We start from the raw sequence: 16,436 nt of genomic DNA, 5'->3' as shown, positions 1-16,436 counted from the left end.
TTTACATTCAAAAAAAAGAGGCACAGCAGTAAGTTTAAGAATATCCTCATGTAAAACAGTGTTCTACTTTCAAGTTCTTTAATCCTCTGTTTTATCCGTAGAAGCTTTTCACCAGAACTAGAATTTTCTCTTTAGAACCTGTCCCAACTCGTATTTGATACAAAAGCCTTTTGATTGCAACTGTTCATGATTTATTTAAAACTCTCTTGTCAAGAGAATTATAGCTGAAACTTTCAAAGGGCCTACAGGAGTTAGGTGCTCAGCACCTGAAAATCCCAGCCTGCAAAGCTGAAGTCAGGACTTTAGATGTGAGGAAGTAAATCATTATTTACCAGTAAAACTGGAGTCTTTCTTTTCAGGCACTGTGGCTATAGCAAAGCTGATCAAGAAGGGGATGAAGAACTTTACTTTCATTGTAAGTGTTTTGCTTTTTTTTCCCTCCTTTCAAACATTCCCAACTGCAATAGTGTAAACAATATTAAAACAACACTGCATGAAAGACAAAGCCATAAGAAATTAAAAAATGCTGTGTAAATAGCAAGTGGGAAGTTAAACACTGTAAAAATGTGACCTACACAAAAAGAATGCAGATTAAAGTCAACATTGCTCACACAGACGATTTTATTTCTATATGTGTGTATGATATACTGATGTTTTTGTTCTGCTTTTTTTTTTCTTTTGGTTGCTTTGAATAAATGTTTCACACCGTCTTAATGATGCCTCTGAGGTGCAGTATTTGAGAGACCTTTAGCTAAGTGACTGTATGATCTTTGCCTCAGGCAAACTTCAGATTAAGAAAGTGTGGGTCACTGCACCACCCTAACAATGAAGCTGTTCTGCTCAGAAGCTGTTTTCTGCTACTGTGAATACCACAGCATCAATATTTGCAAAACATAATGTCCTTAAAAATAGAAAATTTAATATGAAAAGAAAGGCCAGCTACTTCATTACTGTTCCCTTTTCTAGACCACTTGCCTAGCGAAGAATGGCACTTAAAGCCTCTCTTGTTAAAATCAGAGCTACCATATGAACTTATGCTAGAACCCTAGGAAAATTCAATAAAATACATCTTTCTTGGGTTAGTGACAATTAAAAATTAAAGGCAAAGGAATAGTTATGCAAAAATAGTTTCAGTTTTATCAAAATACTGTTTAAAAATCTTTCTTATTTTAGCCCTTTCTCCTTTCAGTTGTAATACCATTTTGACGTGAGAAATTAAAAGTGTTTTCAGTTCTTTTAGAATCAGTCATTAACACAGGAAGTATGGTAAAACTAAGTTGCAAAATTATTTTGAGCACTCAAAATTGAAAAATCACGTATTAGAATTAAACTGAATATAAGTTCCAACACAGAACAATTCCTGCGTTTCCAGTCTTCTCCCATGACCGATAACTCTCGTATCAGAACTTGCCATTTAGTCATACTATGATGTATGTAGCCTTTGTTGTCTACTGATAATTGCAGCTGTTGCTTAAATCCATCAGATTTTTTTTTTTTGAATGAAAGCAATATGCTTTATCTTATTTCACATATGTTAAAATCATTACAATTACCAGAATGTAACGTCACATAGACAATGAAATAGCCACTGGCCACCACTTTGTAGTATCTTCTCAATGCACACGTCTTTAAATGAGTAGTTCTGGCCAAAGCTACACTCAAATTCAGATCAAGGTTTCTATTTCACCTTTATGCCCTGAAAAAATCACATCAGCTGGTATTTGTTCATGCTCCCCGAGTTTGGCTGTGTTGCTACCTAAAAGGTTTCGTTTAAATGCAGTGAATATTAAACTAAGTAGTGACATTATTGCAGCTTTAGTCAATCAATTCATAATCTGTGCAAGAAAGGTGGAAAATAATAATGGGATAAGAATTATTTATCATGCACTTTGCAGTACAGCTGATTTTAAAGAATTCATCAAAAATCTGATGCTACTTAAATGTTGCTATTCTGGGAGTGATGGATTCGAAATTTTCTTCTCGTAGATGCATTATAAGCTTTTCATGTCTTCAGAAGAGCTACTGCTTTCACTGTTAAAATCCTCATTATGTCCTTAAAGGAAAAGATCAACTATGTATTCTTGTATTTCAGTATATAAACAAAAGGAATATGCTAGCTAAATAATTCCTTTCCTCGTCTCCATTATCTGTGACATTTTTTGTTTCGGTGAAAATGTAAATGAATTAATATGAAAGCTTTTACCTAATGATTAATAGTTGATGCAGAAATGGTGAGACTTTATAAGTGCTCATTTCCCTCATTTTACTTTCAAGAAATCTGGTTATCCAGCAAATCAGTCAGAACAGTTAGCATACACAGTTTTTTTAAAATCATAGCACCAAATATAAGTCACTCTTTGCCAAGCTAGTTTTTCATGCACTGTTGATTGAAGGTTTAGTGTTTAATTTTATTTGGTAACCATGTACAGAATGAGATGGAACCCAGTGTTATGGTCACCAGTTTGGTCACAGAACTGTAAATACCAGTTTGGTGTACTTTTGTTCCGTAACATCTAGACAACCTTCTTCTGTGCTGAGGTACCAGATTGGATTTTCAAAAACGTAATTTACAACAAACACTTACTTAACACAAAAACTTACAAGTAACTATTTTTTAAAGCAGGTTTTAAAGCACTGTATTTAATGGAGTATCATATATTTCATTTCAGTCCCCCTCAACTGTCTGTGACCTCAAGTGCTACACTTGAAGATACAAATACAATGGAGGAGTTTAGTCAAGCAATTCAGATTTATATTTGGTTTCCTCCTACTATTTTCTTCTAACAATGTCTTCAAATCCAGGCCAGTGTTATTTCATGTTGGTATGCCAGGGTAGCCTTGGCCTGTCAAAATGTTTTATGACAGCTTGAATAAAGAACCATCAGAGGCTCACTTGAGATTCACAAGGTTACCTCCAATCCAGGCCCCTTATGACAAACACAAGAGGATGGCTCCTTCTCCCTCTCCCTGCCTAAAAGCACTATTATAGGAGGTTAAGCTATTGCTTTCTTCTCATTTTCTCATTTTTGGTTTTAAGAAATAGATATTTGTCATTTTAAGAATTTGTGGCATTATCAACACTATTTGAAAAACATCTATTTAAATACGTAATATGGCAGATAATAACATCTGGGCAACACTTCAAATAATTTTTCTGGATGTAAATTCATTAGATTACTCAAACATTCAAACAAATTCTCTAGCTTTTTCCTTCTTATGAGTTTGGGTTTTTTTGGTCAGTAATACCATCTGAAGCATAAATGCACGATTACTAAGCTATTTTTCAATATAGTTTCAATTTTAAAATATTTTATGTTCAATTAAAAGATTACAAAGCAACCATAATTATATATGTTTTGTATTGACTTTTGATCCTATTTGGTATATCAGTATATCAATTAGCAGAGGAACATTCTTGCATTTTTATATTGAGTTTTAATTCACTGATTTAATTAAAGCTCAGGACTGTAATCCTTGTGAGCTGAATTTATTTCATAAAAAATGCTTGATTAATAGATTTCCAGGGTTGCCCTACTTTCACCAGAAGTTTCTAATTTCACCAGAAGAGCAAAAAATAATTTTCTTGAATCCGCAGGAAACTTGAGGGAAAAAACTACATGCTGGCCAGAGCGCCACACTGCCTGAGTTGTACTACGTGCTATACTGGAGAAAGAGGGAGCAAAAACCAAATCGCTGCACATTAGTCACTTAGGTGCTTGAGAGAGGGAATAATTGTGCCACAGAGCCCGCTGTCCTTTCCTACACCTTTACAAGTTGACTACAAGTGTTTCTCACATTCATATTCTAGTGCAAGAAACATACCTAAGGATATAAATTCTAAGTGCTGTGAATAGTTTAGCTTGGCTATTGCCACAGTCTGTAAATAATGTTGTACTCAGTAGTTCAAGCAAATTAAAGTAGGTGGAGGAGTCTTTCTAATCCCGCTAGAAGACAGAGATAATATAAAGAAATGCTGTTTACGCAACCTGGGGAAAGAGGATAAGCTGTCCTTACACAGAAGAAAGGTTTCATGTCCTCTGCTGTTTTTTTACCCCTTCCCTTGCTTTATTTTTACTCCCACTCAACCCTTGCATTTTATTCCATTGAGCACTATTTAATATGTATTACTTCTTTCACTTCAAGGTGGAGACGCAGATGCTAATGTTAGTCATATTTAGAGATGGGATTGTGTACTTGTGTCAGCATGCTTGCAGATGATGCCTAAAACCAAAGTTGCCTCTCAAAAAGGCTCTGACTCAGGCAGTGGGGAAGCAGGTTCACTCTTCCAAGGAGCACTCTGCATAATGAAATTCCTGGGCTGACTGCACAATAAGTGCCTTTGCTTCATCACAGTCATGCTTTCTTACATCATTACAGTTAAATTTCCAGGTACCAAAACCTACATTGACCCTGAAACCTACGAGGACCCAAATAGAGCTGTCCATCAATTCGCCAAGGAGCTAGATGCCTCTTGTATTAAAATTGAGCGTGTGATTGGTGCAGGTAAGGCTGCTGTGGCTTCCTGATTCAACTGTTCCATTTAGCCGGGATCGAAACTCATACATCATAATGACAGGCAAATAATTATGCCTCAAGTATAGAAGAATTTTTGCATTTGCCAGAGTGGTTAAGAGCAATGAAGCTGCACTGGCTTCTAAAATGTAAAAAAAAAAAAAAAAAAACAGGGGGAAAAAAAACAACAACCCCCCCCCAAATAAATAAGTAAATGAAGAATCTTGCTTGACGTCGAAAGCTTGTGGCTTTCTAATTCTGTATCTGCTGTGAAAATTGTAACTGGGGGGAGGGGGGCAGTTTTGCTGCCTATTATTTACTGTCACAGTAAAGGCGTTAGGCATGAGTGCAAATTCTGCTCGCTTTCCTTTTGCAAGAGGGCTTTTTGACCTCTGAATTTTTGTTCATGTGAGTAAGAAAAACTGGCTGCAGCACAAAATCTTAAATAGAGACTAGGAAGGTCTTGTTTCTGTATAGCAAAATCTTCCCTAAGGCTGTTTTTTGTTCTAGCATTTTTCTTTTTGATATTTTATGAATACAAAAAGTTATTGTTTAACTTCTCATGACTGATTGTAATTGCACCAGCATTACATTGCTTTTCTTCCTCTTGAACTGTCTACCACCTACTTAAGCCATGGTGTTCATGCTCTAAAAAGGCAGTTTCATTTGTTTGCATTAATAAGATATGTGACATTTTTATTGCACTACTCCATGTAGTGAAATTAAGTTTCCGTGGGTAAGAAAAATATCAAATACTTTGGATTCCTGGAGGAAATGTTCTTTTGCTTTCCTGTTGTTTTATAAAAGTATTAGTAGAATACTTTTAAGATCACCCTGTAGTTTGGCATGCGCTGTAAATTACATACTGTGGTATTATTTAAAAAGAGAAGAATAAGAAGTTTCTCTAAAATAAGCTGGTTTACCCATAAAAAAATCTTTACACTTAGAATTCACGATGCCTCCTTAAAGTAACATCACTCATGTTGAATCATGTCTTAATCAAGGAGTAACACCATTGAAATTAACAACACTGCTGAGCAAATTATTCCTTCACATGAGTAAGAGGGTAAGAATCCAGCCCTTGCTAACTAGTAATTTTTGTGATGCTAGAATGGCAGCATCGCTTCTAATAAATACACAATATACAAGATTCAAATTCAAGATTAGCACAGAAAAATTACTGAGCTTTATCTTTTGCTTTGAGTTAAAATACTATCAGCATAGGAACAGTTCAGAGCACAAAGATACATTCAGTTGGACCTTGCCAATGCCTTCTGAGCAAAATGCTGACAACGCTTCAGTTGCAGAGTATACAGTTTAAAAAATATTTTCACTGTTATGACAGACTAATTCCAGAATGTTAATTTTGTTGACTGCAGACAAATTTATGCTTGATTTTAATGAGTATAACTGATAACAAAAAACCTAACGTGTCTTAGTAGTCCTTCTGCAGAAAGTTAATTAGAAGTGCTACAGCGAAAGCATATTGTGTATGGGGTTTAGCTATGGCTTTAACCTGTTGATGTAGATAGCAAATAGGAGTGAAATGAAATGCAGTCCAGGAACAACAGAATGTTAAAGACCCAAAGAAGCAGCTGAAACTCATGCATCAAAGAAGAATATAGAATTTCTACTAGCGACAGCACCAGAAAAGCCACTTAGCAGTCTCAATATGCATCAGCGATGCTGGCCACGTCAACTATTGAGTAGTGCCATGTCTCTCAGACAAACAGGGTGCAAGTATGCTTGTGCTCAATTTACATGAGGGATATGTGCTTTCCTTGCCAAGATTTTCATTACCATCCCGCTGCGGCCACCTGCCAGATACAGAATATGGTGTCCACTATGTTGAGTCCTTGTTCATACCACACATCCTTTGTTTATGCCTCTTCCTTCTTGACATGCTGAGCTAGTGGCTGTGTGGCTGTGCAGTATTCCCACTATTGTTGTCATATTTTCCGGATCCTTTCTGGGCATCGTTTCAGCTGAATATACTATTTTCTTGGGAATAAAAGTGGTTCATTAGCTAGCATCCTGTCCTGAAATGCATAGCATACAAGTTCAAGTTTCTGGTTTGTCTGAGATGCAAGTGATCTGCTTTTGGAAATCAATCAAAATCAGATCACAGAGAGCTGGAAAGGAGTTAAGCCTTAGCGTCTCCCATGCCAAGTATCCTAATTACCTGGCTCTGAAGTATCACATACACACACACACATACTCACGTCTTGTTTTCAGCGTGGAACAAAAATAATTTTGTAAGGTGCTGCTAGAGAAAACTGTTATCCTTTAGTAAGTTCTTGTGGCTAGGAGCTGTGAGTGAGGTGAATTCATTAATCGTCATCCATTTTGCTAATGAAGTGCAGGAGGGAGGTTAAAGCACCGAACTAAGGGCATGTGCAACTAGTTGTATGTATGTCCCTGCCTCACGGTATTCATAGCTATGACATGGATATTCAGTCCACAACTCCGATGGTTGATGCTCATGCCTCCCCTATGCGGGCAGGAACATTTGTAGTCTGTCTGGCCAATTAGCTCAGGTTCAGCATGGTGTTAGCAGAGGTACATGGAACTGATTGGAGCTAACCTTAATTCAGCCAGCATAGACCAGGAGCAAGAGGAAACTGATTCCGTATGCAGTCATCTTCTATGAGACTAGTAAAACGAGATATGTTGAGTGGAGATTTGCCTAAACAAGTCGGTTGGAAATATTAAGGTCTGGTCAAAGTTCTATGCTTCTGGCTGGAGAATGTGAGAAGCTGAGGCCCAGGTACTGTTTTTTTCCTTCTCTAACCTCTGCTGTTGGGGTGACAGGGGAACAGTAGTGTTGGAAGCGTGATGGTGTCCTAAACAGGATTTCTCAGAACTCATCCATTAGGACACTTCAACATCTACCTCTTCAGGCATTCAGCCCCATTTCCAAGCCTACCTCTCTCCACTGCCAGCCAGATGCCTTGCCAGTGTGTATGTCTACTTAAGTCCTGATCCCACCAGGTTTCTCAGGACCTCAGTCTATGTCCCAAAGGGGTTCTCTAATCAAACTTTCTGTTAGTCTTTCCTAATTCAATCCTTTTTTTCAGCACTCACCCTAAAACATGTCTTGGATGTAGGTGTGTCTGCATACTTGTGTTTAGTGTTAAGGCACTCCACAGCTATGCAGGAGATAAATTTCAGACTTGATTTGATTTGAAGGAGGGATTTGGATCTATATCTCCCATACTCCAGATAAATCTGCAAAGTAGCAGATTATTAAATATTTTTGCAATGAATCTTTTTCTTTTTAAAGAGATGCTCCCCTTTATTCAGTATGAGACATGTTGCTACCCTTCTCTCCTGTATATCATGAGAGACTTTTCTTCCTGGCCACAGAATAGGAGGTCTCTCTCTCTCTGCTGACATGGCTGTGAGGCAAGGGACAATCTTTAAATCTTTTGAAATCTCAGTAATAGTGAGGGACATGTTTTGCCATTCAACTCCACATCTCACACGCTTCCGTCCTCTTTCCTGTCTAATGAAGTCCAATTACTTCTCTCCCAAATTATTGTTGTTGAGCCTTTTTTTATTTGGTATTCTTGCTGGCCGCTTGGCCATTTTTTTCACATGCTTCTTCCAGTTCCAATTGTCTGTTAGTTTAGAAGCCCTTTACAAACTTCCAGCATTTGCTTGTGTTTGTTTAATGTAACAAAATTATTATAAGTCACACCTTTCATTTCATAATCTGCAAAGTAAATTATCCTGCTTGAAGGTAATAATGTAGTGCTTCATTTAACACCATAACGATGTTAAATTAAAAGCAGGTCTCAAAGAACTGCCTTTGAAAGAAAAAAAAACATTGGATCTGAAGATAGCAAGGAAACCATGTAGAACAGAAGGACATTTTCACTTAGAAATAGTATTACTATTTCTGTGATAGGATTTTCTTATGAAAGCTACTTCATATTTATTTTCTATTTATGAAAAAATGTAACAAATTATTAACAAGTCTTTTAAAAGATTCAAATAACAGTCCTGTAGATTGGCTTAACGTGAAGTGTTTACTCCGTAAGATACTTAGTCAGCAATTCATTTAAAGCACATGCCTGTCTTTGGGTTCCTAAGTAATCCTTTTCAGATATGAACATTCACATGTAAAATTTAAACACACACTTAGGTGGCTAGTTGAATCAAGGCCTAAAAAGAATATTGATATAGTCGGAGTAATTCAGCGTTGATCTACCTAATTTTAGGAGAGTTTGGTGAAGTGTGCAGTGGGCGTCTAAAACTTCCTGGCAAGAGAGATGTTGCAGTGGCCATAAAAACTCTGAAAGTTGGCTACACTGAAAAGCAAAGGAGAGATTTCCTGTGTGAAGCAAGCATCATGGGACAGTTCGACCATCCCAATGTTGTTCACTTAGAAGGGGTCGTTACCAGAGGTAAGCAGTGGCTCGATCTGTCAGTCAAATAACAACATAATGGCAGAAATTACTTTAGCTTATTCATGGTCAAAGATTCAAATTATAAACAGGCTGCACACTCCTAATGGATTTTCTCCTGATGCGTAACTAACTGAAACAATACTTACTTTATGCTACAACCTGAGGAAAAAAATTAAGATGCATGCATGATTAAAAGATGAAGTACTTTACTTTGAAATATATTATTTTTCTAGTTTCATTTAGCCTCAAAGACCATGCAGAGAGATAAGGTTTTGTATGTCCTTTCATATTATCTGAAGTGTCATTATTCCAGAGTCCTGTTCGCACAGCAGGAGTTAGGAGAACACACTGACATTTTGATTTGTATGGTTTAATTTTGTGAATCATGACCATGTTCCATGCAGGCATTTAAGAACTTATTAGAGCTCAGTAAAAGTGCTGGAGGCCTCAGAAATGTTCGTTGTCTCAATGATTCAGTCCTTCAAAGGAATAACATGTGTTTTATCAAAAAAAGGCACTCCATTTGTGTTACAGTTTCTCAAACAAAATCTGTCTTTTCTTTCAGGGAAACCAGTCATGATTGTAATAGAATACATGGAAAATGGGGCCTTAGATGCATTTCTTAGAGTAAGTACCAAAGTGAAAACATATATAAACGTATTTTAAGTGACATATATATTATATTACATATTGTCACTTTTAAAAATATGGGTTTCTACATGTGCATATATATGTGTACATGCATGATATTCATATAATTAAAATGGTTTTCAGGCTGAAATGGATCTTGACAGATACTAGCAGTTCTCTACATTATTTCAGCAAAACCAGATCAGAAATGAGAACATTCTAGGAATTTAAGTGATTTAATGTGGTATAAACATGGTGGATTTTATTATTGCCACCAGCTGAAGTTAAAAACACTAATAGCTGAAGCCCAATCTTATGCCTTACGGGAGCAGAATTTTATTGTGTCAGCATGGTGGAAATCAGCATACAAGAATCCCTAAATGGACTATGGTTGTGTTTAAGAGGACAAATCATAGAACCATAGAGTCAAGAAATTATTTGGGTTGGAAGAGACCTTAAAGATCATCATCTTCCAACGCCCCTGCCATGGGCAAGGGCACCTACCACTAGACCAGGTTGCTCAAAGCCCCATCCAGCCTGGCCTTGAACACCTCCAGGAATGGGACATCCACAGCTTCTCTGGGCAACACGTTCCACTGTCTCACCACTCTCACAGTAAAGAATTTCTTCCTGATATCTAATCTAAATCTACCCTCTTTCAATTTAAAACCGTTACCCCTCGTCCTATCACTACACTCCCTGATAAAGAGTCCCTCCCCATCTTTCCTGTAGGCCCCCTTTGGTACTGGAAGGCTGCTATAAGGAAAAAGGAATGCAAATTCACGACAATTTAGCATTTTTTGAGTACGTGTTCTGAACTGGCCTGCTCTGACTCGTTACCAGGTGTTCAGGATAGAGTGAGGTGATTTATAAACACTCTATAGAGAACAGAAAGATTATATTTGTTTGATAAACTCCAAGCTATGAATAAAATTATCAGTAATTAGGGTTCCAAAAGGAGATGGTTCTTATTTTCTTGATACAAATAATTAGGCTGAAAGATAAAGAGCTGTGCATCAGGTAGTCTCTCTTAGAAGAGACTTGCCATGACTTAGCCAGAAATTTATAGTGATTAGTAAGTTTTGTTATTTCTAATACGTTAACTACTCACACATTTCTAAACTGGATGTACTGCTTTATCTCTGAAGAAAATAAAACTTTTGTTTGAAGTGAGTTTCTTTGCCCCAGGATGAATTGCCACAGAAGTAGTAAAAAAGTCGAAAGCTAAAGTTGTAAAACTAATTCTTATTTCTCTTCTCAGCTATACTAACAAGAATTGCTGCTCCTTTCTTCCCTCCAGAAACATGATGGGCAATTTACAGTCATTCAGCTAGTGGGAATGTTGAGAGGAATTGCTGCTGGAATGAGATATTTGGCCGATATGGGATATGTACACAGGGATCTTGCAGCACGCAATATTCTTGTCAACAGCAACCTTGTTTGTAAAGTGTCAGACTTTGGCCTTTCCAGAGTTATAGAAGATGATCCAGAGGCTGTCTACACTACTACCGTAAGAGAAATCAATGGATTTTAGTTTTGAGATGTGGCTATTAAGAAGAAGCATATCTTCTAGAGAGGATAGATCAGAGAAATACATTAATTGCTTGAGAAATGTTAAGCAGTCAAAAGGAAAACAATCTCTGCAGAAATCTGGCTCTAATTAGGGATTGATATTTTTGTAGGAACATACATTTTTATTTGGTAAAGTTCTAAAAGTTTTGTACAGTATTTTCATTATTCCCTTCCTCATGATTTTCTGTTTGAACAAATATGGGAGTTTTACCCATAAAAATTTTAATCATCTCATTTACTATGAGTCAATTAAAATATTTGTAGGCTATTACTATTTTTCAGACTAGATTTTATCTCATGATAAAGTTGACTAGCTTGAGGCTAGACTGTGACAAAGCTCAACTCCTGTATTTTCCCTTGCTTTTGGGTGGGACGCCTTTCTTAAACAGGCATTCATCGGGCACACTATGCTCTTTATTCTTTTGTTGAGCCAGCTCCCCTTTCCCACCCATGGGGCCTTGCTGTACCTATTTTCTCATGCTGAGGGAAGGAGGGGCCCCTGGAATCTGCTCCAACAGGCGCAGAGATCGGGGAAACCACACCGGCTTCACAGCTGTCACTCCTGCTGCTGGGCTCTAAGTGGGATCCTGGTTTAAAAATGTCAGTCCGAGATTTCAGAGGAGCCATATGATAATTCAGTGGGATTTATATGAACAGGATGAGATTCCCCTCATCTGGCTTCAGCCAGCCAGAAGTTATAACTAGTGTAAATAAGACATCTAAGCAGCCCCTTAAAATCAATGGAGAGATAAGCACTTCCAGAGAAATGCATCCAACTTAGCTTAGACAGGTGTCTAAGTTTCTATGGTTCAAGTGTTTTAAGAGCCTAAACTTCCTTAGACTCCTTTGAAAATTCTGCAATTGGTCAACTATAGTAGATGATATAAGTGCTGCTTTTGATGTTGATGGAAGTAATTACAAATGCACTCTATGGAAGATTATATGGAAATTTTGTGGAAAAAAAAAAAGAAAACATTCTTTTTTTCCTTTTTTTTTTCATAGGGTGGAAAAATTCCAGTGAGATGGACAGCTCCAGAGGCCATCCAGTACCGCAAATTTACATCAGCCAGTGATGTGTGGAGTTATGGAATAGTTATGTGGGAAGTAATGTCTTATGGAGAACGGCCTTACTGGGACATGTCAAATCAAGATGTAGGTTATACTTTGTCTGTTTGTGAGTGTGTGTGTGCGTCAGAAAAACAAAAATTACATATTGTAAACACATACATATATGTTTCACAATACATGCATAAAATGTTGGTTTAGAAATAATATTTATCAAAATAAGGTTCTCACAAAATGAAAAAGTTACAGAGCATTCACTTTTTACGTAAATGTCTAAATTGTTCTCCTGCCAGGTGGATGCGGTAGGTTTCTGTCCCGAGTATCAAGTAAAATTGGAACATCAAAAATAATAATATGTGCTATTCACTTTATGACACTTAAGCATAGAAGGAATTATTTTTTTCCAATAAAAAATAATTCTGAGGTTTCTGACCTCAGAGCAATGATTAATCAGTTGAAAAAAGTTGTTAAAAGTCTGAGTGGCAGTGAATGACCTACTTTGGCTTTTTCAAGTTAATTATGCTGATTTAACAATACCCTTGTTTGCATAAAATACGACCCAGAGCAACAGGTCAAGCAGTAATAGAACAGATGGGTGTTAATCTTGATTTCTGACAAGAGTATCTATTAGTATAGAAAGTACACAGGAAAAAGCCATGCAGGTAAGAAAGATGTCAGAGTCTCATTTAAAGTTCTTCAGGTCGGGGACTAGAGTGGGTTTTTTATTATTATTTTATTTTTTGATTGAATGATCGACATCAAAGTTGGAAAAAAAAGATAAAAGTGTAAATGATGAGTCAGTTTGGCACAGTGCAAAGTTGTTAATATTTGACAGGTCTCAGTGTCAAAGATTTCATGGACTGTCAAAATATGGGCAAACAAGTTCTTGGGGCAGAGAAAGAGAAATATTTACATTCCCTAGACACCCAGTAGAGTTTCATTTCTTTTGACACCTTCCTTCTGTACTAAATTCAAACATAAAAGTAGTCTGACAGGAATATAAGATGCCTCAAAGGCAAACCTTACCTATCTTTCAGGGAACAATAAGGAAAAAACTTTTAAATAGGGGAGAAATTGTGGTGTCTTCATGCTTCTTGTTGGATTTTGAAAAGTATTCCCTCTATCAAAAACTGCAAGCAAAGTACATGAATGAACCTTTTTCATAAAACAGCTAATTACCACTTCTTGCAGTTTCATCTCTTTTTAACATCTTACATAATAATCTTCAATAGCACATAGTTAAAAGATGCATCAATTGCTTGGTAAAATAATTTCAAATATTCTACTATGCTATGATCTTCAAGCGTGTCCTCAAACATACCTCGCAAAACGTATACACATCCTACCAATCCCATAGATAAAGCTATAAAGCAAAAATTTAGAATCATCTTAGGATTAGTTAGTTATTCACAGTTACCAATGGGAGTATTTAACTGGAATAAAAAAGACTAACTGTGTCTCTTCTAATTTTGCATTTACACTCAGGCAGTTTATATCTTAAGTGTATCATTATGCCTAGAAGTGGATGTGGGTGTAGTCATAGACTAGATCAGATCTCCTAAAAAATATGCCTCCCTGACTTTGGATCTTTAGATGGCATTTCTTTAATTCTGCCCCTCTTCCTTTAAGTCATTCTTTTAGATTGATGGAGGATACAAATTTGTGTTGCAGTCTCTTTTTAAGCAAACATCCTCCTTTTGGCAGAGACCTGGAGCTAGGGTGCACCAGAAGAACACTCGTCCTACAAGTTCACTGCAGAGGGCTCAGCACAGATGATACACAGAGTCCCCTCCACTTCTCTGAGCAGTAGACTCCCCTCAGCTTAATCCGTGCTGGTAACAGTAACCCTCAAACCACCGCACTTTACCCTGTTCACCTATTAGACTGCTGGTGTTTGCTAATTCCTGCTTTCATTCGGTTGCTGACCCTAGTGCAGATTAGTTCTTCAGAAAAGGGCAAAAGTTTAGGCTTACATATTTTTTCTTTGCTCTATTCCTGGATTTATTACCGTTAATGTGATTACTAATTTGTATTATTATTATTATTGTATACCCAGAAGCAGAATGATAACATTACATTGTCCAGTTACACGTATTTAATACTTTGTTGGCAACCAGCATATACAGTGAACAGACCTGGTCCTCTTCTAATCTACATCCTCAGATAGCCTGATTGTGATAAAAGCATACTTGACTCTTAACAGTATTCCCTTTTTCTTTTTTTGCAGCAAAAGCAGAAAAATTGTGGGAAGTGTAAATAATATAAATCAATTCTATTAGTAAGAACTCCAGCTGTGTTCTCTTTGTAGTTTTGCTTACTAAAAAAAAAAAAATAATAATTTCCTGCATCTATTTCGTTATCTTCGAGTACTAATTTTTGGAAGCCCACCCCCACCTTTCTTAGCAGAGTAGGCACTTGTAGTAGCCTTCAATCTGAATTCTGTATAAACTTAAAAAAAAAAAAAAAAAAAGAAAAGAAACTTTATTTATCAGTGTTTTCAAATGTTTTTTGCAATGTTTGGGAATTTACCAGCGATTTCATGCATCTCTAGCTAACTCATTATTTTATATTTCCCAGTTTCATCCTTCTTATTCAGAATACACAAGATGATTCTGCAGTATTCCCATAGCCTTTTAAAAACAGTATCATCATCTTGATTCCCTCCTCTTTTCCAGTTTCTCTGCAGATCGTAGTGAGTGTGGAAAAGTCCTGTTTATGATCCTTTTTCATTCATGTTTTCACTACCCCTTACACTCTTGGATATAGTCTTACCTAGATGGTTTGCCAGTTCTAAGGGTCTTCGATAGTTGGTGGGTGTGTTGCTGTTGATGTCATCTGCTTCTTCATTCTTCATTGGTTGTCTCTGCATTCTGACCTCTTAACCGATTGCTTCATGTGTAGTAAATCATACGTCGTATGCACAAAGGGTTTAATACCTTTTACCTTTTAGAAGGTCAGAAATTTCTGCATTACTTTTCATAGAACACCACTTGTCCTATACACACTGTAGCTTATTTTTCAGTTTTATTCCACTGCTACTTCTAAGCTTAAGGAGCTGTTCTTTTCTTTTTCCTCTTAATACTGCTCTAAAAGATCTTACATTTTACTTTCAATGTTTTCTTTCCTATACGGTACCGTTCTTCCAATTTCCCTGTTCTGCAGAAATCCTTTCTCCCCACCCTGTCTGACTGATAATTTCACTGTCTCTAAAAGGTCACTGCACTCATTCTTCAAGGTGTGGATGTTACTGCAGGACTTGAATATTTGTCAGTCATTTTTGAGTTGTAGGACAGTACTGTCACTCCAAATGTTCAGACAGAAAGCTGAGACCCGGGGAGACGAGGCAACTTCCCTGAGGTCGGAAGGACATTCTGTGACACAAACCTGCAGTGAGTGCCCTACGACTGGGCTATGCCACCTCTTTTCACAAAACTTCTTTTCTGCAAAAGGTTTTGATACAATCATGGATTTCAGCCAGCTTTTTGAAGGTCATTTTGTATTCTTTGCAGTTATGTCTACTTTACAATCCACTGCTTTTACATTTTCTCACACAACCTACGGAATATTTTTTATCCGAGGTTATTATTTTCACTAAACCCTGGATATTCACCAACTTTATTTATCATGGCAGATCTACTTCCTAGGGCTACATCCAGAACAGCTTCTGATCTTGCTTTCTGTACAAACAGAGGGAGAAGACAGTCCTATGCTCTACCCTTCAGGAACAAGCACCCTTCCTTAGCAATTCTAATACTGCTATGTCAGTCAATGTCAGTATACTTGAAATCCCCCATGAACGGTGTGTTAGCCCTTTTTCACAAGCCTTTCTTATCTGCCTTGCTTCCTGATGTGCTTTTTTATCCTGCCCTCAAGGTTTACAGCAGTTTCCTGTGATTTCACTTTACCTATTTTTATTTTTTACTTAAATCCAAATGGACTTAGCTAAGGAAGTCAACGGGTGGGTGTAATTCTTGGTTCAGACATTTATGCTCTCCTTTGATCATATCATCATCTAGCAGCATCTCTTATTAAATCTAAGTTTCTGTTTAGGTGATATATTAAAATACCATTCAGCCAGGTCTTCCTCTCTCATGTGGCACATTTCTGCTACTTTATCATTAATGTAACAGGGCTAGACATAGAATACAACTTTTTTCCTGAACATTTTCTCTCTGCTAAACATTTTTCTTGGATCTTTTTATAATCTCTTCAGGCTTTTTGTATTTTACATGGGCATGCACAGAT

The 16,436-nt window shown here is 36.9% G+C and overlaps 1 protein-coding gene across 5 annotated transcripts in view; it reads left to right on the top strand.

Annotated features, from left to right (window-relative positions):
- Positions 1 to 16,436, top strand: part of EPHA7 (EPH receptor A7) — a 166,209-nt gene that overhangs the window by 134,571 nt on the left and 15,202 nt on the right. For 3 of the 5 annotated variants that reach the window (XM_009889002.1, XM_009889001.1, XM_009888999.1), the window contains exons 9-14: positions 360 to 415; positions 4,378 to 4,503; positions 8,736 to 8,921; positions 9,490 to 9,551; positions 10,855 to 11,064; positions 12,129 to 12,278. In XM_009889002.1, the coding sequence (XP_009887304.1) occupies positions 360 to 415; positions 4,378 to 4,503; positions 8,736 to 8,921; positions 9,490 to 9,551; positions 10,855 to 11,064; positions 12,129 to 12,278 (790 nt within the window). Of the gene's footprint in view, positions 1 to 359; positions 416 to 4,377; positions 4,504 to 8,735; positions 8,922 to 9,489; positions 9,552 to 10,854; positions 11,088 to 11,280; positions 11,313 to 12,128; positions 12,279 to 16,436 lie in introns of all 5 variants that reach the window. The other 2 variants (XM_009888998.1, XM_009889000.1) reach the window with 2 other exon arrangements.

This window comes from Charadrius vociferus, unplaced genomic scaffold (genome assembly GCF_000708025.1).
Source record: "Charadrius vociferus isolate BGI_N301 unplaced genomic scaffold, ASM70802v2 scaffold166, whole genome shotgun sequence".
Classification (NCBI taxonomy): domain Eukaryota; kingdom Metazoa; phylum Chordata; class Aves; order Charadriiformes; family Charadriidae; genus Charadrius; species Charadrius vociferus.
Note: the sequence above shows the minus strand (reverse complement) of the source record. Positions and strands in the feature narration are given on the sequence as shown.